The sequence below is a fragment of the Cyprinus carpio genome, chromosome B17 (genome assembly GCF_018340385.1).
Source record: "Cyprinus carpio isolate SPL01 chromosome B17, ASM1834038v1, whole genome shotgun sequence".
NCBI lineage: Eukaryota > Metazoa > Chordata > Actinopteri > Cypriniformes > Cyprinidae > Cyprinus > Cyprinus carpio.
Window position 1 is genome coordinate 9,493,445 of NC_056613.1, and position 26,703 is coordinate 9,520,147.

The window sequence follows — 26,703 nt, forward strand, 5'->3', positions numbered from 1 at the left end:
TAATAAATGTGTTTTACATATAAAGCAAACAGGTCTGAGATTATACTGTATTTATCAATTTATCAAATTATGGAATTAAGCACCTTATTACAATGATATAACAAAAATTAACTGTAGGTAAATTTTACATTTGGCATAAGGTTGGGTAAACATTTTATTCTGGTCAAAAACAATCCAGAAACAAAATAACTGTTAGACATGTAAAATGACCAACAGTTTTATGTAAGGCTTAATTGACATTCAGATCTTGATTGAACAAACTTTGCCATTTCTAATGATTACTTCTTCCTCAAAGCACTATTCATACTAATCATAATTTATATGTGGAAGCAAAGTATATGTATATGTATATATATATATATATATTTTTTTTTAAACACTACTATTCAAGTTTGGGATCAGTAAGATTTTAAGACAATGCTGCATTTATCTGACAAAATAAAGCAGCATTACTCTAGTCTTCAGTGCAACAGGATTTTTCAGAAATCATTCTAATATGCTTATTTGGTGCTGAAGAAATATTTTTCAATGTTAAAAACAGGTTTCTTTTTTGTAGAAAGAAATTTATTTTGAGAATTCTTTAGTGAGCAGAAATTTTAAGTAACAGCATTTACTTAAAATACAAATCTTTGTAACATTATAAATGTCATTCTTAGTGAAAGTACTATTATTTTATTTATTTCAAAAACAAACAAAAAAACTTACTGGTCCCAAATGTTTGGACAGTGGTGTATCTTCTAATAAACAATATAACAACAGTAAATTAAATACCTCAGTAATTTCTTACTTGCACTACAGAGTTGTCTTAATCATACATGTATATTTTTCATTGCTTTGACCAAATAACCGTGGACTACACATACTGATTATGAAGAGAGCAGACAGAAACGATCACAGTACCTTAATGCTGCAGATGGGGGAGGGGGCCTGAGACAATATTCTTTTAATACTCTGAAAATGGAGAGAGAGGAAACATAGCTTGTGATAATGGACATATCTCTGGCAAGGAGAGGACAGCTGAATTTGGAGGACAACTGGCTTGTCAACACATTTTTGCCACTCAGGATCGAGTCCACACTCTCCTCCTGACCACCGCTGTTCGACACAGCTGCAACAAATCACCACAAGTCATTTCAGCTCAAGTAACACAAGGCTTCATTTTCAGTGAGCGAACACATTTGCTCTTGGTTAAAAATCTGCTCTCAGACTCCATGTTCGGGTTCATGAATGTCTAATGCAACCACATAGGTTATTTACTTTCAGATTTTGAAAACGCTGACACACATCTGTTTCGGTGAACGAAACATTTGATGTTAAATGCTTGACTGCAAAACAGCTGGCCAGGTCACGGCTGCCCGATTCGACTATGCACAAGCAGATTTCCAGTGTTGAAACTCAAGGCTCAAGACAACTTGTTACTGGTACTTTATCTTAATTAGTGAGATCAATACCATCACAAAAACAGTTCCTACAGTAATTAAATCATCATAGAGCCATACAAAATAAAATCAATGAGATCTCCTTCAAATAGTGTAAGAGCTTCCAGAATCTGTCATTTTACTAACTGATCAATTAAATGAAAACAAACAATAAAAATGATCCACAAAAATCATAAATTGTAAATATCATAAAGAAAATTTAAATTTGCTGCAGTATAGTAGAAGGCACTGTATATAATATTTTTTGTATACAATAAATTACAAGCTTCTGACCGCACAGACAAAACACAGTCATGTTATCTTATTTTCTGAGCCTGCTGTTTAGGAACGCAGTTCTGGGAGTTAATTATAACGAAGTACTTTGACGAGACTTTGCTCAAGCATTAGAATGACCAAACTAGCATTTCAGATGCTGTGAAATGAGATATTTTCATGAAATTAAGAAATTTATCCTACTTCGTTTTTTAAGTACATTTTTAGAATTTATGCGCATCTTGGTGTATCCATCCAGCGTTTTCTTATGCGATATCCCAAAATGTGCATAAAAATAGGTGGATGGAAACATAGCTAAAGAAACAGGAAGGGAATCCATTACTGTATAAAATTAAATGTTCCATTACATATCTAGATTTCACAATTAAAGATGGAAATAATCATCAGAATAATCTATAATCAAAATACTTTATAGTTGCTGGTGTAATTTATTTCTTTTTTAGATATCAGTAGTGGCCAATTAATAACAAATTAGCAGAGTTCTAAAGAATTACAAATAGTATAGTTGGACTACACACACACACACACATACACACACACATAGTCTTAAAATTTTGAAAGTAAAACCTCATATTAAAAACATCACATTACATTTCACACTGTGTTATTTAATTACAAAAATTAAGCCAAAATGGAAAAACCATGTGTGACAAACAGGACACCCTATGATTCAGTCCCCTGTAGATCCACTTTTAGCAGCAAAAACTTGAATTAATCATTTTCTGTATGACTTAATCAGTCTCTCACATCGTTCTGGAGGAATTTCGTCCCACTCTTCTTTACAACGTTGCTCCAGTTTATTAAGGTTTGAGGGCATTTGTTTATGCACAGCTCTCACCACTGACTCTCATTTCAGTCAGGATGAGCTCTGGACTACTGTAACCCCTTGATTCTTTTATTTTCTGCCATTCTGTTGTAGATTTGCTTGTTTGCTTTGCTTGAATTCATTGTGCTGCTGCATGACCCAATCTTGGCCAAGCTTTAGCTGTCGAACGGATGTCCTCACATTTGACTCTAGAATATTTTGGGATACAGAGGAGTTAATGAGTGTGAGGTGCCCAGGTCCTGTGGTTACAAACCAAGCCCAAAATCACCAGCATGTGTATCTTTTGGGATGAGGTGTTTGTGCGGATATGCTCTTTAGGTTTTCACCAAACGTGGTGGTGTTCTTTATGGCTAAACATCTCCAGCTTGGTCTTATCTGTACAAAGGACATTGCTCTAGAAGTCTAACGGTTTGTTTAGATGCAACTTTGCAAACCTAGATGCAACTTTGCAAACCTAAACTGTGCTTATATATATATTAGGGATGGAACGGATCAACTTACTCACGGATCGGTTGGTATCACAGTTTTAGAGTCCCGGTTTCGGTATGGTTCGGCATGTGCTATGTTTAGGGAAAAACTATACTGTCAAATTAAAATAAAGAATATAAGAATAATCTAACTACAAGCAACAGCACAAATATAAACAATAGAGTAAAGATACAAATAAAATAAACCATGATTTGCAGGTTTTTTAGGTAAGTCTAACAGTTTTTAGGTACAAAAATTTAATAAAGTAATGAAATGTAAAACAGCATTGCATATATGACTGTAAAAATTAAAGATTAACCTTTAGTAAAGTTACAAAAGCTATTCAATGAAGAGCAGTGAATGATTTCTTTGTTGTTGCTGTTTGATTAATATTAAGAAAGTGCTGTCACATTAAGAGAATGCACTGATCCAGTACGTTCAGCCGGCTATATCTGCTATACGATACTTATCCAGGCGGGCATTTTGACTTAATTTTGTGTGAATTTGTATATTTAAACACAATACTTCACAGAGAGCTTAGTATTTGTGCGCATTCTGAGACACGGTTTGCACGACTCGGATGAACGCACGGACAAATCTACTCTCTGTGCGCGCGAGCTACGTGTTATTTATAGCAAACCACTCAACAAATTCGTTAAGAAACTTAAGTTTAACCTCTCTCCAACCGTGTGCCGAACCGTGTGTGGAGAACCATCCAGTTAGATTTTTTTCTGTGAACCGTTCCATCCCTAATATATATATTAATGCGCATCTCGTCAGTAAAGCCAGTTCTGTAATCAGCGGTAAATCTCTACACGTGTGTGCTTTCACATGGAGCAGCATTCATTACACAGCGCCGTTGTTCACTGACAAGCTGCACAAAACATGTGCAAAATATGATTGTGGTTTTGTGCAGCTTGTCAGTGAACAACAGCTCTGTGTAGTAAATGTTGCTCCACGTCAAAGCACGCACGTGTAGAGATTTATATATAAATATATACACACACACATTCACACACCATTATAGACAATGGTTAATTTTGGTAATTTCAGCATTTCTAAAATCTTTTTTCAATGTTGATTTACTGCAAAGGAGACTAGTAAAGTTATTAGCTCTTGTTTCAACTAAGCAGAACTATGTCCACTTGGTCAAAAAAGCGTAGACATCTAGACTTCCTGTTAACCTCTAGCTACACTGTAGGCAAAACGGCAGGCCAGACTGGCTGCATACCCAGTCAAGTCGAACAAAGCACTCAGTATGACCTATATTGCCATGTGAATGACTCTGAATATAGCAGCTGCTATGATCCTGAGAGGACTGACTGTTTACTAGTAACATTCAGTCCAAGATAAAACAGCTAAAATCTCTCAAAATACATAGAAAAGAGAAATTGCGCTATGGAACAAAAACAGAAGCAATCAGAGAAAAATCTATATACTGAACTATCAGTTAAGGAGAATTATGAGCTTCATTATAAATCCAATCGACTTCATTACCAATTAGAAAATATTCACAGACAAACATGACAAAAACTAGTTTCAAAGTAATTCCTCATGCAGGAGTACCAACATAAATGTGCCCAACACCTGATTTCCAACACCGCCTCCAAACTTGTCATATGAAAGGACCCCTCGGGCCAACCTATCCAGCAGGTCACCTGATTTGACCCTGAAAATAAAGGGCAGGTCTCTGTAACCCCCGTCTCACATGCGCTCATAAATTCTCATTAATTATTCATTCTGCTTACATTACTGTCACTTTATTTTGAAGAATGCAACTAGTTGATTCAGCAGGATATTGCATTTGCAGTGCATGTGTTTGCAAGTGTGAAATATTCTAATAAAATGCTGCAGCGAGCAATTTATGAACTTGGTGAACGGGTACACAACTTTATTATTCATATGTCAGCATAAACCTGATGGTAAATTTCAACTTCAGAATAAACCTTAACCGATTATGGAATAAGCACATATCAAATGGCATAAAACTTTACTTAGAGTTTGAAGACTTTGACATATCACACAGTATGTTCTATTCTAATGGTTCTATCCACATTTATATATATATATTAAAAAAAAGAAAGAAAAAAAAAGATTAAAAACACTACAAAAAAACTAAATAATAATTGCTCATACTGCTTTTGTGGAAGACAATTTATGACCCTTTTTTAATATTTAAATTTTCCAATCTAAAAAAAAATGTTGCAGCTTTTAATGACACAGCATTTTTTAAATCAATATTAATAACTGGTTTACAATGTAAGTCTGTATATGTATGTATCTATGTAGCGTGTATGTAGATATGTATGTGAGTGTATGTATATGTATATATATATGTACACACACACACACACACAATACATGATCAACAAATCAACCTCACAACAAATATTAGTCAGTTAACATGTTAAAATAAACCATATTATTAAGGTTTATCCTGCACATTATACTCATTCTGTTTCAGGACCATGATTTACATCAAAGTACTATAGTACCACCTGACTGTACAGTACTATTCTGAGATTTACCACTTTAAAAAAAAGTTACCATTATAGTTTTGGGACATATAATCTGGAGTTCCATGTCAACATTTACACATTTTGAAGTATCAGTATGTTACTTTTTGTCAAGCGATATCATAATCACATTGATTTCCCATAGTATTTATAAGACACCTGTGGTTTTACTAAATGTCCAAATAGCATGGAATAACCATGGAAAGACAAAAAAATATATAATAATAGATCACTAAAATTATAATTAATATATAAACTTAATGCAACACCACATTTACTATATTCTAAAACTTAAAAAGGCATAAAACCCTTTTAATGATCTTTGGTGGCACACAAGAAAAGAAAAAAAAATCACCCACGTTTTGGACGCCAACCAGATGAAAACCAGTGCCCTCCAGCAACATATTTTCTGCACTACACCCATCACAACAATCACAGATGCATCTAAACACTATCCATCATATGCTAAAAATTATTATTTATTCATATCAGTTAGGCCTCATTGCGACCTTGGCCTTGAAACCAGCAACACACCCGAGCCCCCCAAAAATCATGCATCTGTCGCTTTGCCAATCACAAACGTGAATCTTGCACGGTGCTACTATTTGAGTGCATATGGAACACATCACCCTATCTGAAACGGTTCTAATAATCGATATGAATCAGTCCATGTGAAATCAGTCTTTCAGGGGCTAACAGACGCGTGTAGCTAAAAAGGCACCGTCATGCAAGCAGAAATCACATTATGCATTGATTTACCTCACTTAAAACCTCTTATAATAAACCACGTATTGCATTTACACCGCCAGGGATTGAATGCATAAACAGTTTTCAACAAATGTACGCCTGACAGCTCGGTTTTTAGGGTGATAGTGGTTAGCACGCGAGCTCGCGTTAGCCTCGGTTGTTTTTATTGATAATTTCAAAATCACGAGAGGAAAAACACAAGCGATCAGCGCGCAAGGAATCTGTAGATTTAGGCGCGTGCTCACCGATGGTGAATTGTTTTATTGGTCGTGTTGTGTTGAAGAGTGTCTTGTTAAACGGTGCGGTGCCCCTCTCTCCCCATTCCCTCCTCCTGCTGCTGCTGCTGCTGCTGTTGTTGTCAGGCTACTGCACGCGTGTGAAGCCTGCGACTTCGAGGAACGCCAAAACGTGAGCACAGCTACTATGACAACACAACAAGTCCATAGCAATGATACTACTTTAAAATAAAAGTCTCAAACGTTCTTTGACAGAAAGGGCACTTTTGGCCCCGTAAACCTTTGAGAAAAAGAAACGCATTTCGTACACTCATATGGAGGACCAAACCTGCAGAAATTAAAAAGAAAGAAAGAAAGAAATGTACAAATAAATAGATAGACAAATAAATAAATGTAATAATAAGAAATAAATAAAGTATTCCGATTAATATATAATTTAATAAAACAAATATAATTCATTTTAAATTACATTTAATTGTACATTTATTTAGTATCAAATTTCCCTTCATTTATTATTTTCTGCATTTACTTTTTCATATGTATTTCATTTACATTTACATTTATTCATTTAGCAGACGCTTTTACTTACAAATGAGAACAACGGAAGCAATCAAAATCAACAAAAGAGCAATGATACGCAAGTGCTATAACAAGTCTCAGTTTTAGCTTAACATAGTACACATGCCAAGTTTTTTTTATTATATAATAAATAAAAAGAAATCAGATAGAATAAAAATAGAATAGCGCAAGCTAGTGTTAGATGCCTTTTTATGCTTTTGTTGATTGCATAATAAATAAAAAGAAAAGAAATAGATAGAATACAAAAAGAATTGGGAAGCTGTTAGTTTTTTTTAAGAAATCAAGCAGTTAGTAAATGAATAGTGCAAGTCTAAATGGGGCAATTTTTAAGAATAGAATTAGAATAGAGAGTGCTAGAGTTAGAGGGTCACATAAAGATGGAAGAGATGTGTTTTGAGCCGATTCTTGAAGATGGCTAAGGATTCAGTTGCTCAGATTGAGTTGGGCAGGTGTTTTTTATTTATTTATTCTTTTATTTATTTTTCCACTTATTTCTATATTTATTTACACTCAAACTAGTGTATTTAATTGTATGCTGACATTGTCTATTATTTGATATACGATCATAAGAAAAATCTTGAACTGGTGTAATTCTTGTTAAAGTCATACACAATTCCACAACAGTGTCTGCATTTGAAGCACATCTCGATTTTTTAAAACTAATCAAATAATATTTTATTTTCTTTGTTTTCTTCACACATCACATCGCACCTCAAGCATGTTTTTTAATGACACCGTTTGTCTTCACTTTTAAACAAGTACACTAACTAAATAGTTTTCGAACATTTACTTTTATGTTTTTCTATTTACTTTTATGTCTGGGTCTAATACAAGGCAGTAAAACTTAAAAATTTACACAAAAGACATTTAATAGCAAAAATAAATTATAATAACATGATAACAAGTTGAAATCTTTTTATTATTATTATTATTTTTTATCAAACCCTGGCTAGTACAAAGTCAACAATCAGGAAATAAAAAAAATTAATTAATTCTTCAACTAAGAATAAGAAGTACAAATATAAGAATGATAGAAAAGGAGATTATGATATGTGATGATTATGAATACATTTACAAAGGATATTTCCTTAAAATAAGACTGGTGTGAATAAACAAATCTTCACGCAGTTGATAAATAGATGACAGAGTGACAATTAATCATGTAAGGCAACGGCTAGAAAAGTGCTTGAATATATTTATACAAATATGAATTTCCACTGTATGATTTGCTCTGCAGTCCAAATACTATTAAAATAGTACCAGGAAGGCCTAAAATGCCTAGATCTGTTTACTAAGAACACAAGTGTGTCATGGTTTCTTACCTCCATCTACTGGTAACTTTAGGAACTACAGTCGTTTCAAGCAAAAGGCGGTGTCAGTGTCAGAAAGACAAACATGTTTATTTGAATCTCTATCACAGTTCATGCTTTGATGTAATGAGACCTGCGGAAAATAATATTTATGTAGGAAAATAATTTTAGAGCATATTAAAAAGTGACATAAAAAGAGAGACCCCACACTTATCAACTTGGTACAACATCACATTTTAAAGCAATCATAATAAACATAACACAAACGTTAGTCTAACAAAAAAAGACATTAACTATTATTAAATAAATATTAATTGTTTATGACTTACTGAAATGAAATATGAAATGTCAATTCTTTATCTAATTAGTTTTATTTACGCCTTGTATATTTCAATTTGAAAATGCTGAATTATTACGCCAGCTTTATTGAAAAATAAACATAGTACTGTTAAAAGTTATTTATTAATTAAACGTTATTTAATTTATTAACTGAATCTCGCTCTCGTCGTCCAGTACTATTTTAAAAACACTACACTTTCCCGAGATGCATCCGTTCTAGCTCGTCTCCTTTAGACCAATCAGAACCATGGTGAAAAAACCCTCTGCTCTGATTGGCTTAAATCAGCAGATGCGCAATTTTCAAAGTCGGCAACTGCAGCGCTTGGAGGAGAGACTCGTAGTCAGAGCGTACAGCTAATATAGTGTATTCCATTAATTTGCGATATTGGTGGGATTTTAAACGACTTTGGCAGCTTATTTGATCTGCGTTTAAAGGAGATCAGGTGAACGGTACGTGCATTTGCTAATTTTGTTCTTATTAGTTTAGTTTTGTGACTTATTTTAGTTAGGCGCCATTTAGGCTAGACAATGTCATACTAATGTAACGTTAGCGTTACGTTATCTGTGGCTGTTTGCAGTATATTTGTGTACGTTTATATTTTTTAAATGGCTGAATGTTTATATAAATGATTTCCGGTGTGACTTATATTTGCCTTTTTAAAACTTAATTTTGTTTAAAGGTTACATTTAAAGGGCATTTTCAGACCTGGAGCACGGAAGACGCTCCTTCAGCATGGCTTCATCACAGTTACCAGCTGTTAAAAAAGATGAAAAAGGCAGAAATATACAAGTGGTTGTGCGATGCAGGTACATGTTACAGGTTTTATGTGTAACAGTTAATTATGTTTTTGCAAATAGTGTAAGAATGCCTCAATATCATATCGTAGTATAGTATATTGTGCTGTATGTATGACCAATAACCAACTTGCATATGTATGATTTTTATATTCCTAATTTAAAATCCTCTTTATTTATTTATTAAATTATACCCTGCAAACATTGTGTTTGTTTGTTTATTTATTTTTGTTTGTTTGTATTTATTTATATATATATATATATAATAACAGTTTGCCCCCTTCATGACACAATTTAAATACCAATTTGTGTAATTGATTTATTTATATATATATATATATAATGAGATGGAAATTAATATCTATACCATTCTCATATCTGACGTGTGATTTACAGACCCTTCAACACAGTGGAGCGTAAATCTGCCTCTCATACGGTTGTTGAATGTGACCAGAACCGAAAAGAGGTGATAGTCCGTACTGGAGGCGCCACAGACAAAGCAGCGAGAAAAGCATACACTTTTGACATGGTGAGTGTTTGGCTTGTTTTCCACGCACGTCCTGAGTATTAATGCCATTGAATTTTTTTTCAGTGTGTAGTAATGCTCATTAAATTTGTCACATTTCAATTGGTTTAGGTTTTTGGTCCTTCTGCCAAACAAATCGACGTTTATAGGAGTGTGGTTTGCCCCATATTAGATGAAGTTATCATGGGCTATAACTGTACTGTCTTTGCGTGAGTATCTGTATTTAAATATTAAATCATTCAACTTTTTTTATTCTGAGTTTTTAGGCATAGTAATTTTATTTGATTTCTATTGTACACCTTAACTAAAGTTAGATTTTTGCCGTTAGAATAGATACAAAGCTGGCATGGTATTAAATAAAAAATCTTCTTATTGGTTTAATATGGACAAACTGGAACAGGGAAAACCTTCACAATGGAGGGTGAAAGATCACCCAATGAGGAGTTTACTTGGGAAGAGGTAATATTTCAAATTCAAAGTTTGGCGCTTCTGCAGCATGTGTGAAACCAGTGTTGATTAAAGGGGCCTTATACGTTCATTTAATGTTTGATTTATTTTCTAAAGACTTCTAATGTTAAAGTTTTCTTGCACCAGTAACAATTTTAAGTCCTCATTTTTGACTCTTTCTGAATAAACTGCTTGTATTTACAACTTTACCTTTGAGAATAATGATAATGTGTTATGCATATATTGCATTTAAAATATAGAAATAAGTGCTTGTTTACTGAGGTTTTGGTCTTGGGCTACAATATAAATGCCATTATTTGCATGATATGATTTGTTCAGGGATTGATCAGGGTTTTTCCTTCCTTCTTTCTTTCATGGTTTCTCTTACAGGACCCTCTTGCTGGAATCATTCCCAGAACTCTTCATCAGATCTTCGAGAAACTGTCCAGTAATGGCACCGAGTTCTCAGTGAAGGTTTCTCTGCTGGAAATCTATAATGAGGAACTGTTTGACCTTCTCAGCCCTGCTCCAGATGTCACAGAGAGGCTACAACTGTTTGATGATCCCAGAAATAAAGTATGCTTCTTTGTTTTGTTTCTGTAATGTATTATACCTATAATATCCATAGATGATTCCTTTGAAAAATGCCATGTGTTTGTTTGTAAAAATAAGACGTTCTGTATATCTGTCAGAGGGGTGTGACTATTAAAGGTCTGGAGGAGATCACTGTACACAATAAGAACGAGGTGTATCAGATCCTGGAGAGAGGAGCTGCCAAGAGAAAGACAGCCTCCACGCTCATGAATGCTTATTCCAGGTAATCCATGCTTCCCAATTTAAACGGACAGAAGACTAAATGTATGCCTTTGTGGTGTTTTGTTTAAGGTTTATAACTCCTCTCCTCTTATTTATTTTTTTTTTTCCACCAGTCGATCTCATTCAGTGTTCTCTGTGACTATTCATATGAAAGAGATCACACTGGATGGAGAAGAGCTGGTTAAGATAGGAAAACTGAACTTGGTGAGTTTACTTTCTTCAGACACAGTGTTTTAATCTACAACTATGGTTAAAAAAAAGTGTTCAAAGTTCATTGAAGTGTTTTTAAACCAGCAACTCTTGTTTTATTCTGTTTAGGTGGATCTTGCGGGTAGTGAGAACATTGGGCGATCTGGTGCCGTGGACAAGCGTGCACGTGAAGCTGGCAACATAAACCAGTCTCTGCTGACTCTGGGTCGTGTAATCAAGGCTCTTGTGGAGAGAGGGCCTCACGTACCCTACAGAGAGTCCAAACTCACTCGTATTCTGCAAGACTCACTGGGAGGACGCACCAAAACCTCCATTATTGCCACTGTGTCTCCTGCCTCCGTCAATCTGGAGGTGTGTCTTGTGCTGCTAGACTTTGTGCTGTTTCTTACTTATTTTGTCCTTGTTATTAGGAATATTGATTTATAGTTTAATTGTAGGAAACTCTGAGCACTCTGGACTACGCTAACAGGGCCAAGAGTATCATGAATAAGCCAGAGGTCAACCAAAAACTCACCAAGAGAACTCTGATCAAGGCAAGTTTCTTTATTGTTTGTACATTATACATTTTCATAAGATTCCTGAACTGTATTCCTAATTTCTACTTGTTCATGCAGCACTGACCAAACAATTCATGTTTCTAAAATAAATGTTGTAGGAATACACAGAGGAGATTGAGCGACTGAAAAGAGATTTGGCTGCCACCCGTGATAAACACGGAGTGTACATCTCTGTTGATAACTATGAGTGAGTTCTCCATATCTTTTTTTTTTTTTTTTTTTTTTTTTTTTTTTTTTTTTTTATTCTCACCAGAGCTGCATTTGTTTGATCAAAAAATGGTTAAATATTATTATAATTTAATGACATTATTCTATTTTAGTTTAAAATGTAGTTTATTCCTGTGATGGTACAGGTTTTTTTTTTTTCGTAACAACATACAGTTTTCCTGTCACTTGATCAATTTAATGTCTTTGCTTAAATTCTTTTAAAAAAAAAAAAAAAACTGCGATGATGCCTCAAATTAAATAGTCACCATTTTCTTTAGAAAACATTTTTTCCTTTCTTGAATTGACTTGTTTTTAGTTTGATTGGAGGTGATTATTCAGAATTCTATTTACAGGAATATGAACAGTAAACTGATGTCTCAGGAAGAGCAGATTACAGAGTACACAGAGCGGATTGCTGCTGTGGAGGAGGAGCTCAAAAAGGTGAGCGTCTTTCAAATTCATTCTACTTCTGCTTTTCTGTGTGTACAAGTCCTGCCAACTTCCACTTTTGAGTGTTTGTGTGATGTCATGACAATGAGTGATGCATCTGATAAATTGTGCTTGTGTTGGCAGATTGTGGACTTGTTTACAGACAGTAAGCAGAAATTGGACCAGTGCACTGAGGACCTGCAGGACAAGAACCAGAGACTGGAGGAGACTCACAAGGACCTAACAGAGACCAGGCACCGCCTCACTCAAGAGGAGTACATCACTTCACAGCTCCAAAGCAATGAGTGTCAACTTTACAACACTGCTGATCAGGTCTGTGAATCAGATGTGGTGTTTGGTGATGCAATGATAGGATAGTATGCAAAAAGTGTTAACTCGATCTCTCTCATCCAGCTCTTGAACACTGCTGAGGTCAGCACACAGGATGTTAATGGTCTCCACGCTAAGCTGCAAAGGAAGAGGGAAGTTGATCTTCATAACGGGGAGGTCCAGCAGAGCTTTGCCCAGCGTATGGAGAACTGCTACAACAGCATGCAGACCTCACTGCAGGAGCAGAGCCACAAACATGCTGCTATGATTGACTATTACCGCTCTTCTGTGGGTAAGATGTTACGTGCCTCCACTCTCAAAGTGGAATATGCTCTTTTGGGGGGTTTAAAATCCCTTCCAGCAAGAAAGTATCTCCAGGAAAACAGTCACGTTAATGTCTGTTTATGTCTCTCTGTAGGTGAGCTGCTGAATACAAATGGAACAGTGTTTAAAGAGACGTTAGGTGCCGTCTGTGAATCTTACAGCAGTATTAAAGGGGCTGTGGGAGAAGGTGTGGAGCGGTGCAAGGAACAAGTGTTACATCAGAAGAAACTCTCTCAGGAAGCTCAGAATAGCATGCTGGAAATACTGGTAAGAACTCCATAAATTTTCAAAATCTAAATATATATATATAAAACATTTCAGTCTTGAATCCATCAATGGTCTCTTTTTTTTTTTTTTATATCAATATATATATATATATATATATATATATATATATATATATACGCAGTTTTTTTTTTTTTTTTGGTCTCTTTTTTTTTTTTTTTTTTTTTTTTTTTTTTTTTTTTGGGGACTCCAAGGCCCTCCATTTATTTACAAAAATATTCAAAGACCCCATAGACTTAGTTTAAAATAAGTTTTGAAAACAAAGCTATGGTCCCTCCTACTTCCCGTAAATAATGATTAATGGATTAAAGGGAAAGTTCACCCAAAAATGAAAATTACCCCATGATTTACTCACTCTCAAGCCGTCCTAGGTGTATATGACTTTATTCATTCAGTTCAATACAATCGGAGTTAAAAAATATCATGGCTCTTCCATGCTTTATAGTGATCGAGATTTTGAAGCACTAAAAGGTGCATCCATCAATCATAAAAAGTACTCCACATGGCTCTAGAGGGTTAATAACATTTTTATTTTTTCTCCAGGATGAACACAAACAGCATTTAGAGGAGATTTTGGTTGCCCAGGCGGTGCCAGGTATCAGATCTGTCATGGCCATGAATGACAATCTGAAGCAAACCCTTCACAGATACAACTCTCTGGCTGAGCAGGTATGTTTCAGAAGAATTTACATGCTCTTATGCCAGTTTGACTATTTTGAGATTTGCAATTGTTCAAATTAAAATGTCTTTTACAGATGCAGGGTCTGAAATCAGAGATGATGTTGTTTTTTGACTCTTATGTGAAATCATTGGCCAGTATGCAAGAGTGTGCTGTGCAAGGCTTCAATACTCTGCGTGCCGAGCACGACAAGCTCAAGCAACAGATCAGCCAAGCTGGAAACAACCATCAGGCAGTAAGTCTACTCCCACTGACAGTTTCTTGAAGAGGAGGTTTGTTTAAACCAAGTGATCACATTTCTTTAAACTGATTTGCTCAGATGTTCACAAGCTTTGTGGGTGCTGTTAATGTCACCTATTGGCCACAGGTAGGCTGGTTCTGTACATGCTGAAATGCTGAGTGTTTTAAAAATGGTTTACAATCAGTCGCTTTTCCAAACTAGACCAAGAAAAACACTTTTTAAACATGAGAGAACTTGAAACCTTATAATGAGAACATGTGGTCTCATAACTTGCCAAAATCAACACTAGACCACTAGAAGGTTCTAAAACTGCTTAAATGTTCCTTTCTACAGCGTGTGGCAGAGCTGGTTCAGTGTTTGCAGAACCAAATGAATCTCTTGGCGCTGGACACTCAGACTGACTTTGAGGGTCTTGCACAGACAGCATCGGCCCAGATTGTTCCACTAGAAACGCTACAGAGCTCCATACAGAGGTGAGAGGGCATTCACAAACAAATACATTCAAGTTTTCTATGACAAGACCCTAACAAATCTCTTCTTTATTGCAGTAAATGCACTGTGTCTGAGGAGCACACTGTGTCTGTCCGTGCCCGGCTGGGTGCCTCTGTGGATGGAGTTATAACTGAGATGAATGGGGTGACTGAAGAGGGAGAGAGGACGCTGGAGGAATGTGCTGGTTACTGCAGACACCTGCAGACATCAGTGGACTCATTGGCTGAATCGGGACTCAAGTGGTGTGATGAAGCCAGAGGTTCAGCTGAGAATAAAGCCCAGGAACAGCTCAAACTCATCAGGGAGACAGACACAGCTGTGCAAGACCTGCTAAAGGTTAGTTTGGGCTTGTCCCAAAAATGTCCACATCTGTGGTCTTTTCACTTGACCACTTGTCTCTTTGCATGGCAAATTTCCTGTGTTTGGCGTATGTGTTCAAGTGGGTGTAAAGACCTCAAGTGTGTAGAACTGATGGGACACACCTAGGGGCCACTCACACAGAAAGTATTTATTATTTATTTACAAGAAGTAGACCAGTCTCGACACCCTTTTAAGTTTTTCAGGACATTGTTCATGAACAGGATGCTGCGAAACTCGAAAGCGTAACGGTCAAAGATATTTGTCTCTTGTGTTTTTACATAGAAAGACAATTGAGAAATAATAGCACAGTGGAATAGAAAAATGTGTTCTGTGTGAATGGCCTGTTATAGTGTTGCTAAAAATAAATATAAAACAAAAACTTTACAGAGCCTTATTTACACATTTTTATTTAACACTTTGTACTTATGAAATAATAAAACTTCTCTGTTCAGTAGTCCCCATGCTTCTATTTAAGTGGTGAAAAAGTAGATGAAAATTATTGAACTCATCTCTTTACCAGTGAAACGTGGCACACTTTACGTTTTGCTATATGTAATGTCTTATTTATTTAACTTGCACTAAAGTTTTCCTCAACATCTTGCAATTTTGGGATGTGTGATGGAATATGCTTAGCCTAAATGGTGTGCATTTAAGGGCATTAAGCTTTGGTATTTATCAGGTTTGGGACAGTCTTGCTTGCTTCCTGTCATGTGGCCAAAACTGCCCTTTGTGTCTGAACCTGTTGAATGGAGAAAGTTAATGAAAGTAAGTGCCTGTGCTAAATCTTTTTTTACTCTTATGTGTGCATGCAGTCTGTTGAAGAAAAGGGCGAGAAAGCTGTTAAAGACTGTGAAGCCCGTTTGAATCACATGCAGCAGGAAATAGAAGGAATTCTGGGTCGTGTGGAATTGCAGACTGGCAAAGATGATGCTACCTTGCAGGAGCAGAAAGAGATCCTCTCCTCCATCAACACTCAGGCACTGGACGTAGTACACAACTTCATCAGCTCAGAGCTGCGGCAAGATTTACCAACAGGTACACAAGAAGCTGTGAGGGGAAATGTGACATTTTGAATGGAGTCACGGCTCAAAAGCAGCTATTCTGTCCATATGTATTGGGTGCTCACGTGACGTGTATTTTTGCAGGAACGACTCCTCAGCGTAAGGAGTATGTGTATCCACGTGTGCTGAACAAGCCGAGGAGTCGAGAGGAGCTGGAAGATGAGTTCAGAACTCAGCAGGAGCAGCTTCAGTGTGCACTGAGCCAGTGTGAGACTGTCATAGAGGCAGAAGAGAAACCTCTCGACCAGGTATAACAATCATAAGTTTTGACCAGCCATATTCCAGAGCTAGTCAGTGGAAATACTGTCTGCTTTTACATTTTATTAAGAAGCTGTAGATGCTCTTGTGTGGACTGTTGTAACCTCAATTCTGTTTTTAGGACTCTCTGGAGGATGAAGTCAGTGTTTCTAGTGATGGAAATGTCATTGAACAGTCGTGCTGTGATGAGAACCTGATGTGCTACGAAAATGGAAGGGTTCCCTTTTTCAAGGTGAGACAATTTGGACCCATTTATTGTCATGCGCAGCACAGGCTTATGGTCCGGTCACATTAGCGAAATTTTCAGCAGCTTTCTGTAGGTCAACGTGAAAAACACTGAACCCATTGCAAAATCTGTGTTGGGAAATGTTTTGCCCTCAAGCAAAATTGGCAATTATTGACAATACTTTGTTCTTTTTTTGTCTGATCAGAAAAAAGCAAGAAGGAAAACTGCAATAAGTCACTGAACCGTTCAAAGGTGGAGAATGAAAGCACGTCTACGCCACCACGTTCTAAACTACCACTCAGGTGTCAGAACTAACAAATTATATTCTGGTTTTTATTCTTTCCGTGTATGTCTTAAAGAGCATTGTTTTACCTGTGTATGTCTTTTTAAATATGACTTGTCTATGTATGTAGCTTTCATGTCTGTTTCCTCTGTCACAGTTCAATAATAAATGTTTTAACCTCAGGGTGAAATTATTATTATTTTTTTTTTACCTTTTCTGTTAGTTTCACTAGAGTTTAGAGCTTGTTTTTGTTAAACATGTATGCTTAATTAAAAGCTAAAAGAAAATGATCCACTCCATATATGAATCAATATAAATATTTTTAAAGTATTGTTCTGTTTGTATAAAGTTTCTTTCTATTACATTTAGTTTGACTGTAACATTGGTGCTCTTTGTAGATGTATGTTTTCCTCATTCGAGAGACATAAGGTTCTTATTAATTACAAGAAAATCATGTTTGCGGTTTGCTGCATTTAATAAAGAAATTGAAACGTAAGAATTGTTGTAACCTTATTTTAGCAAACTTTATGTACTGTGGAAGATAAATGCATCAATCAAAGTTTTAAAAATCAAGTGTTTAATCTGAGGAGCCAAGTAGAAAAACAATATAAAATCCTATTGATTTATTTTACATGTAATCATTTAGCAGACGCTTTTATCCAACGCGAATTATTTTAAATGTTTTTCTTTACATTTATGATTTTTGATGATTGATTTTTCTCGTCCCTGAATTTGTGCACAAATAAGCTTTTCATATTTTGATTTGCCTGCACTAAAACAGGCCTATCTTAACTTAAACGTGTACTTTGTTTCTCCGAATATGTGACGTTATATCTGGAACGTTCTACTGTCTGGATAATAATTTACAACTGAATGATGATGACAAAGATTATAATAATGATTTGGTAGTGAACTTTAACAATAACCATTGATTTGAAAATAAAAATATAAGAACAGATTTAGACCCTTAAGTTTTAGTCTAAATTAATTTCAATTTATTTTTCCACTAAGCGTTCATTCTTGAGGTCCAATCAGAACAGCGGTCTGTACCACGTGTTTGAATAACAATCTCGCCCAATCAGGACCGCTCTGTACCACGTGGTTTCAATCCACGTCTGCGTAGGGAAACCAGATTACAGCGGAACATCTCAAAACCCCGTTTGTTCTCAAAGCCATTATTAAAAATGTAAACATACATACAATGATATGCAGTCGGATGATTTGACCCTGGAATGGATTTAGAGGAGGCTTACCAGGTGGTTGGAGAATTCGGTAGACACCAGAAGCGGATGATCACCATCCTGGTTCTCCTTCAGGTAACAGATGATAGATGCAAATCCATAAATACTGGACAGATATGTGTTTGTGTAGTTAAATCCCTTTATATTTCTGATCACACAAGCCAGTAATCTATGCAAAATTTATATTTGATGGATCAAACCTTTGAAGCCGTGTCATATTTGCATCTTATCTTCATGCGATGGGATGTCTTTGCTTTAATTCGACCTGGTTTCAGTGAATCATTTACTTTAACACGTGTTTACTTATTATGTCATTAGTTTTGGGTTTCCATTTTAAGACCCTGGAACCTGAAGAATTCTCATCCAGCAGTGATATTGCTTTGTTGGCTCTGAAAACTGAAAATGTTTGTATTTTGGATTCGTTTTCAGAGTTGTATCTCCTGCTTTGATTTAACTTTAAGACTTTCATTTCAAAAAGTGTGTTGCCTATTACTCAATATGAGTCAATAGTGTCTAAAAACAAAGTAGTAAGTCATAAATATTTAGAAATATGATAGGATGGAACTATTAGAACCTACAGTTTCTTTACAATTTGTGTGATGTAGCTTAAATGTTATGTTTATGGAACAATCCATATTTAATTGATTTAAAGATATTAAAAAAAAAAAAAATCTATGAAACTCACCGAAATCTGTCTAATGTTGTTTGTCTTATAGCAGGTGAATATGGATATGAAGTTATAAATTATTTTGTGGTGAGAACGGATACAATTTACATCATAAAAGAAGTCTGTATTTTCTAAATTATCTTTTTCTACTGCATTGGTTAGGTAGGATATAGTAATAAGGTTTCTTTCAAAGATGCACTTTATATATCTGTTTTTCTTCGCTTTAATATATTTGAAATAACCTAACGGAGTTATGACCATATTGTTAAATAAAGAGATAATTAGATGATATTAACATTCTAGTGATCATCTCTATATCAGGGTTTTTATTTGAACTGATTTGAGATCAGAGTGGATATTGTTCATTTACTGGTAGGAAACTGGATCTAGATCCTTAAAAGCTAATTAACCTGAAATATTTGTCTTGTTTTTACAGATTTACATGGCATGTCAGACCATGCTTATAATTTTAGTGGGTGCTGTGCCAGAATATCACATAGAACCTGTTACTGGAGATCTGGATGATGATATAACACAAAGGGTGAAATTCACAGAGGACATCAGCTCAATCGTGACTGAGGTAAGAGACTGTCGTCAATTTAGCACATTAAACTAATTAGTCTTAAACTTTGCTCATCCTTTCAAATACCAATCACACCTATACTTGATATCAGATAAGAAAGAACTGTCTATTAATCTTTGTGTTTGGTCAGGAGAGCAAGTATATGCATAAATATTTGAACTGTTTGATATTCTGGTCTTTTTATGCAGTGGTACCTGATTAAGCATGAAGCCTACAAAGTCAACTTGGCTGGGTCTCTGTTCTTTGCGGGTGTGCTGATCGGAAATGTCCTATTTGGACCACTCTCCGATAAGATTGGCAGGAAGCCGGTTTTCCTTACTGGTAAGATGGAACTGAACTGGTTTCTCTTCTTCATAATAGTCTATAATAAAACCCTAATTCTGCAGTCTGGGTAAATGTTTGATTGTAGAATGTCCGTCTTATAGTAAGTGTTAATTTTAAGTAATGTAGGACTAAAACTGGAAAATGTGTCAGTTGATAGAATGCTTTATAAGAAGGGATTACATCATTGTAATATTTGCACACTGCTTTGTGATAGGTCTTATCTTTTTTGCATCTATTCAATCATCTATAACTGGTTTACATGTGATTTTCATGCACAACCAACTGAAAACCAAAAGCAAAGAAACAGACAAACATAAGGCCTAAACTTTCCTAAAGCTACAGTTGAATGTGTTGCTGTTCTGGTGACCTCTATTAAATCATCTGTTCTCTCTCAGGTCTGTTTTTTGAGGTCTTGTTTGGGTACGGAACAGCGTTAGCACCAAGTTATGTGGTGTTTGCTGTGTCTCGGCTGCTGGTGGGAATGATGAACGGAGGAATGGCGCTGGTCTGTTTTGTTCTTACTCAGGAATATGTGGGAAAGTCCTACTGGGCTATGACAGGTACACATGAATTAAGATTTAAAACAGTTGTGTTGTTTACTGTCATAGTAGTCATGTAAAGCTAATGTGATTGTCTGTGTTTCAGGGACCTTGACTAATATGACCTTTGCAGTGGGCATCGCTCTGTTTGCTGCGTTGGGTTATTATGTTCAGTCGTGGCGGAACCTTGCAACTGCAGCCAACTGTCCTGGACTTCTGCTCTTCCTGTTCTGTGTGTAAGTGAGCGGTGCAGTCAGATAGCTACTTCCTGTTTAACTAACAGTGCTTTGTAAAGCTGCACTTGGTGTTGCTTTTAGGACACTTTAAGCATTTGTAAAAGTAAATCTTGAACAAAAACAAAGTTTAGAAGAGTTTTTTTGTGTGTGTGTGTGTTCTGTTGAAGAAAGTACAAAAAAAGGATACACACTACCGTTCAAAAGTTTGTGGTTGTTAATATTTTTTTGGAAGAAAATTAAGACAATTAAAATAACTGTTTTCTGTTATATGTAATATAAAAAAAATATTTATTCCTGTGATAGTGAAGCTGAATTACTCCAGTCTTAAGTGTCACACTCACAATTATTGATTATTCTTTTATGTCAAAAATCATTAGGATATTAAGTAAAGATCATGTTCCATGAAGATATTTTGTACATTTCCTGACGTAAATATATCAGAACTTAAGGACTTGATTTGAACAACTTTAAAGGGGATTTTTTCAATATTTTGATTTACATTTTACATTTTGCACTTATAATAAATACATAAAAGCATGTTATACAAATATCATTGTCAGAAGGTAATTACTAGCTTAATAGTCAAAGAGCAAATACATAGGCAAAGCAAGTTTAAGTCTGACTTGCATGATTTTCTGATTTCATTCCCCTTCTTCCCATTCTTTTCTGTGCTTTTCCTTGTATTCCATTGAATAAATGGGGCAAAAAGCTCCAGGAAAAATATTAAGCCTGTATCAAAAACACTCTCAGAAAATATTCCCCGTCAAAAGGTTCAAATCATATTGGAATCTTATCTAAAATGTCATAAGGTCTCTTGAACATGAGATATAAGAATATGTCTGTCTAATTTCCATGACTGTGGCAGGACTTTGCCAGAATCTCCGCGCTGGCTTTATTCTCGGGGTCAGACGGAGAAGGCTGAAGACATCCTGAAGGATTTTGCTGTGAGGAACGGGAAAGGCAGAATTCCAGTGAAGCTCCGGCGGACCGTCAGCACCTGCTCTCCGGATGCATCCAGCCCTGGGGTTTTCCAGCTGATCACACATCCCATACTGCGCTGGAGGACTGTGGTGCTCATGTATGTGTGGTGAGTATTTTATAGAAGTCTGTAATATTTCCAAAAGCTACATCTTTATTTCAATCTAATAGTATTATGCCAAAGATCTGTGCATTTTAAAGTACTCATCCTGTGTGTGTGTATTTGTGTATAATGCAGGTATTCGTGTAGCCTTGTGTATTACGGGTTGACCCTCATTGCCAGTGAAGATAAAGGTAATCGTTACCTTAGCGTTGCCATGTATGGTCTGGTGGAACTCCCTGCATACCCTCTCTGCATGTACTTCATTAACAAACAGTGGTAAATGCACTCGCTCGATCACATCCACACGCTGCAGTAGCAGACTCTCTCACATTATTAGCTTAGTGTTTTTGTTTGTTTTTTTTTTAGGGCAGGCCGGAGGAAGTCTATGGCCAATTTTCTTACATTTGCAGGCGTATCCTGTCTGCTCACAATGTTCGTACCTGTATCAGGTGATCATCTTTCCAAATACATTAGGCTTGCCACTTGGCTTATTTTTTGTTATTTATGCTTCAGGAATTATACATTTTGGGTCCGCACACACAATTGGTCAAAAGTGAAATAATTAACATTTAAAAAAAAAAAATGATGCTGCATTTATTTAATCAGTAAAATGGTAATATTATATAAATATTATTAAAATTTAAAAGAACTTATTTTTTTTTTTTTATTAAAACTGTGAAATGTAATTTATTCCTGTGATGAAATCAACAAATCTTCTCACATTATTATTAATAATGGTTGTTATTATTATTATTATTATTATTATTATTATTATTGTGGAAGCCATGACACATTTATTTAAAGATTCTTTGATGAATTTTTTATATTTTTTAATAATACACATAAATGTCTTTATTGTCACTTTTGAATTTTTAAGTCATTGCTGAATAAAAACATACATTTTCTTCCTTTCTATTTTAAACCCCAGACTTAGAATGGTAGTGTATCAAGGATTCCACAAAAAAATAAGTAGCACAACTGTTACCAACATTTATATATATATATTAAAAAAAATCTAATTTCAAACTTTTGACCAGTAGTGCTAATATTCTTTGTAAGCATACATCACCCATTTCTTATTTGGTTGTCTAAAGCCTGTTGTTTGCTTTCCTCAGGGACCTTAATAAGTGCCACGTCACTGGCTCTACTGGGAAAACTGATGGTCAGTGCTGCGTTTAATATTGCGTATGTGTATACGTCAGAGCTCTACCCAACCGTGATCAGGTACAGCCAACGCTTTTGCTGCATGTGTGATGTCTCTTTTACAATTGTCATTTTTAATAAAAAATATTATTAAAATGTGTTTAATTGTATGAAATGTTTTTTAATTCCTTACAGAATAAGATTCTGTGCTTGAGCAAACAGCGCTCTCTAGTGTATGCTATTATATAATCAACTTACAACCCAAAAGTCCCTCACTGCATGTGCTGGGTGAATTCTGATGAAGTGTGTTTGTGTGTGTTAGGAATGCAGGACTGGGTGTGTGTTCCATGTCCTGTAGAGTTGGAGGAATTCTGGCACCATTTGTGCCAAGTATGGTAAGTAGCTGTAAGCTGTCTGACTTAAGAAATGCCATTTTTCCCCCTAAATAATATTTTCTTGTGTGCTGAATAATTATTTAAGTATTAATATATGCATTCATAGATGTTATTAATACAATGTGGAAAAAATCAATAAAATTAATTAATATTGTAAATATATCTTATCAGCTTTATTATTATTATTATACTGATTGATTGTGTACTGATTAATTGGTAATTGTCCAGAAATCATTGCACACCTCCATGCCATTTATGGTGTTCTGTTTGAGTGGTATCTCCGCGGGCTGCCTGGGGCTTCTTCTGCCGGAGACACTTAATAAACCAGCTGCTGAAACACTTGATGAACTGTCCAGCCCCACCTACCAGCGAATCTTACAGCCGCAGGTAAACATGAGCATGACAGAATTGTAATTTCATAAGATTATAAAATTGTCTAATTACATAACTCCCTGGAATACTTACTTCTGGTTGGTTGATCACGGCATTCTGCCGCCAAATGTTTTTGTATAGTTTCATGTCTCTTATATAACAGTCTTCTTACTCTTACTGTTATGCTTTCGGCAGATGTTTTATCCAAAGTGATTTATATTGAATACTTATTTCATAGAGCCCATGACTTTGACATTGGTAGCACCGTGCTCTGCTGTTCGTGATACAGGAATACATTATAAATAATTATTGAATGCATAATTATTTATTGTAATTATTATAATAAGTGTATTGTAAATAAAATTATAATAAAAACTGCAGTATAAATACATTCAGCTGAAATCCACGTTTCATGTGTCCCTGGCCCCCACTGCTCCGGGTGTGTGTTCACGGTGTGTGTGTGTGTACTTTGGATGGGTTAAATGCAGAGCACGAATTCTGAGTATGGGTCACCATACTTGGCTGTATGCCACATCAAACTCTTGAGTTTTTTTTTTTTTTTTTTTTTTTATATTGCTGTACAAGACTCCCAGTGAGACCTTTTCTTTATAATGGGTTGTTGTATGTTTTATAGGTTCATCTTTTGGAAGAAAAGCATTTAATTGACCACAACGGGGCTGATAGTGACTGAGACAAAGACCTTGAAAACATTTTATTACACCTGTTTACATACATTCCTTGACCATGGTCAGAATGTCGTGCCATACACTCACTGAAAGACTGAAGGTGCCTTCCAGAAGAAATCTGTCTGCTCAAAGGATCAGTTCAGCAACTGTCAGGGCTAATTGAAAATAATGGAAAAGGGACCAGATTCTCATTTGTTAATGCTTTTCTCATATTGTCTGACAATTATGACAATTAATTTCATGTGTTTACTGCCATTTATGAAAAAAATTTCTTATTTTTTTGTGAGCTGTGCCATTACATTCACCAGAGTTTATATATTAGCATTCAATTATTAATCAATAATGGCTGCAAATTTCAGTGATACTGAATCTTAGTTTTAGGTTGTTTTAAAGAAATGGTTCAACCGAAAATTACAGGTTTCATTTATTTACTATTTTAAAACTTTACTGACAACATTTTTCTATCATACTCATATGCTGATATTTTTTCTGTGCAACACACAAGTAATTTGGATTTTGGACACTTGATTTGAAAATCAATAAATATTATCAGTGAATAAATTAGATTTGGGATGCATACTTTTTTTTCTTTTATTTTTTTTTGCCATTGGTGTTTTACTAAAAAATATCAGCATGTTGGTTTGAATCAATGCGGGGGTGAATAATAGTAGAATTTAAAATTTGGGGTGAACTGTTGTTTTAAGAGACCCCTTTTTTTTTTCTTTTTCTTTTTTACCATTATTGATTGGTATTTTTCTCCAAAGGGATAAGTGAAGTGTTAAGCACATATATTTGTGTATATTTCTGTACAGAGCTAAACATGCATTTGTGTTTATCCTGAGATTTAAGGGAAAAGCTTTGAAATAAATGCCACATGTCTATTGCGCATGAGCGTTCCTGTCTATTTGTCACCAGTAGATGGCACTGTGTTGAAGGCCACCCCCACTGAACTGAAGTTACCTTTGACCTGTTCCAGGCCTCTTGGTGATGATGTCAGCTTTGACGCAGGCGAGCAGCGCTCAGGTAAACCACAGGATTCAGGAGCTGGGAGTTTCAAAAAAGCTGGCACAAAACTTTCAACCACAAACCTGTTTTTTTGGGGTTTCCGTCTCTCTTTCCTTGCTGTAATCGCAGCCTGTGGCGCTGCATGTAACTTAGCTGACGGAACAGGTTGAGAGAGAGCAGGCATTAACTTTAATAACTGTTTTCATTCTGTAAGTCTTCCTCCAAGGCCTGGCGGGCGTTATATCACCCTGCACAAGGAGATAAACAGCAGGTACAGAAGGTGTGGTCTCTTGAGTGCATCATCTATACCCTGTGTTCAATTTATAATTGAACTTAATTAAATTATTTTGTATGTTATGTTTGTTTGTAATATTGCAATTAATTTGCAAAATTTAAATGAAGAATTGTTTAACAAAATAAATCATCAAAGTAAGTCATACATATATATATATATATATATATATACATACACACACAGTGGTGTGAAAGTGTTGGCCCCCTTCCTGATTTCTTATTTTTTGCCACGTTTGTCACACTTTAATGTTTCAGATCATAAAACAAATTTAAATATTAGTCAAAGATAACACAAGTTAACACAACATGCAGTTGTGAAGGTTTTTTTTTTATTAAGGGAAAACAAAATCCAAAGCTACATGGCCCTGTGTGAAGAAGTGTTTCCCCCCTGTTAAAACTGTAGTTTATCACACCTGAGTTCAATTTCTCTAGCCACACCCAGGCCTGATTACTGCCCCACCTGTTCGCAATCAAGAAATCTCTCAAATAGGACCTGCCTGACAAAGTGAAGTAGACCAAAAGATCGTCAAAAGCTAGACATCATGCCGAGATCCAAAGAAATTCAGAGACAAATGAGAAAGAACGTAACTGAGATCTATCAGTCTGGAAAAGGTTATAAAGCCATTTCTAAAGGTTTGGGACTCCAGCGAACCACAGTGAGAGCCATTATTCACAAATGCCAAAAACATGGAACAGTTGGAGAAGCTTCCCAGAAGTGGCCGGCTGACCAAAATTACCCCAAGAGCACAGCGACGACTCATCAAAGAGGTCACAAAAGACCCCACAACAACATCCCAAAGAACTGCAGGCCTCACTTGCCTCAGTTAAGGTCAGTGTTCATGACTCCACCATAAGAAAGAGACTGGGCAAAAATGGTC

General features: G+C 35.6%; 3 protein-coding genes across 3 annotated transcripts in view; 2 read left to right on the plus strand and 1 right to left on the minus strand.

The window, feature by feature from the left end:
- The window catches only part of dicer1 (dicer 1, ribonuclease type III), a 30,415-nt gene extending 23,715 nt beyond the window's left edge, over positions 1–6,700 (minus strand). Inside the window, exons 1-2 of the mRNA XM_019120209.2 lie at positions 6,515–6,700; positions 901–951 (exon numbers count right to left, since the gene is read on the minus strand). The gene's annotated coding sequence lies outside the window, so the exon portion shown is untranslated. The remainder of the gene's footprint in view (positions 1–900; positions 952–6,514) is intronic.
- A 2,322-nt stretch (positions 6,701–9,022) lies between these two features.
- LOC109106936 (kinesin-like protein KIF11) lies at positions 9,023–17,548 on the plus strand. The gene is made up of 23 exons (XM_042742072.1): positions 9,023–9,183; positions 9,414–9,540; positions 9,925–10,057; positions 10,166–10,263; positions 10,435–10,513; positions 10,892–11,077; positions 11,194–11,318; positions 11,431–11,521; positions 11,636–11,878; positions 11,965–12,060; positions 12,183–12,271; positions 12,645–12,732; positions 12,865–13,053; positions 13,135–13,342; positions 13,469–13,641; positions 14,203–14,328; positions 14,415–14,573; positions 14,913–15,052; positions 15,128–15,407; positions 16,244–16,466; positions 16,577–16,740; positions 16,872–16,982; positions 17,182–17,548. Exons 2-23 carry the CDS (start codon positions 9,467–9,469, stop codon positions 17,215–17,217), a joined length of 3,111 nt encoding a protein of 1,036 aa, XP_042598006.1. The 5' UTR covers positions 9,023–9,183; positions 9,414–9,466; the 3' UTR covers positions 17,218–17,548.
- Positions 17,549–18,331: 783 nt separating this feature from the next.
- LOC109106935 (solute carrier family 22 member 15-like) lies at positions 18,332–25,412 on the plus strand. The gene is made up of 12 exons (XM_042742073.1): positions 18,332–18,575; positions 19,604–19,747; positions 19,939–20,071; positions 20,470–20,634; positions 20,720–20,849; positions 21,715–21,936; positions 22,066–22,206; positions 22,297–22,379; positions 23,046–23,154; positions 23,396–23,468; positions 23,697–23,855; positions 24,475–25,412. The coding sequence occupies exons 1-12, from the start codon at positions 18,492–18,494 to the stop codon at positions 24,529–24,531; spliced, it is 1,500 nt and encodes a 499-aa protein (XP_042598007.1). The 5' UTR covers positions 18,332–18,491; the 3' UTR covers positions 24,532–25,412.
- The last annotated feature ends 1,291 nt before the right edge of the window (positions 25,413–26,703 follow it).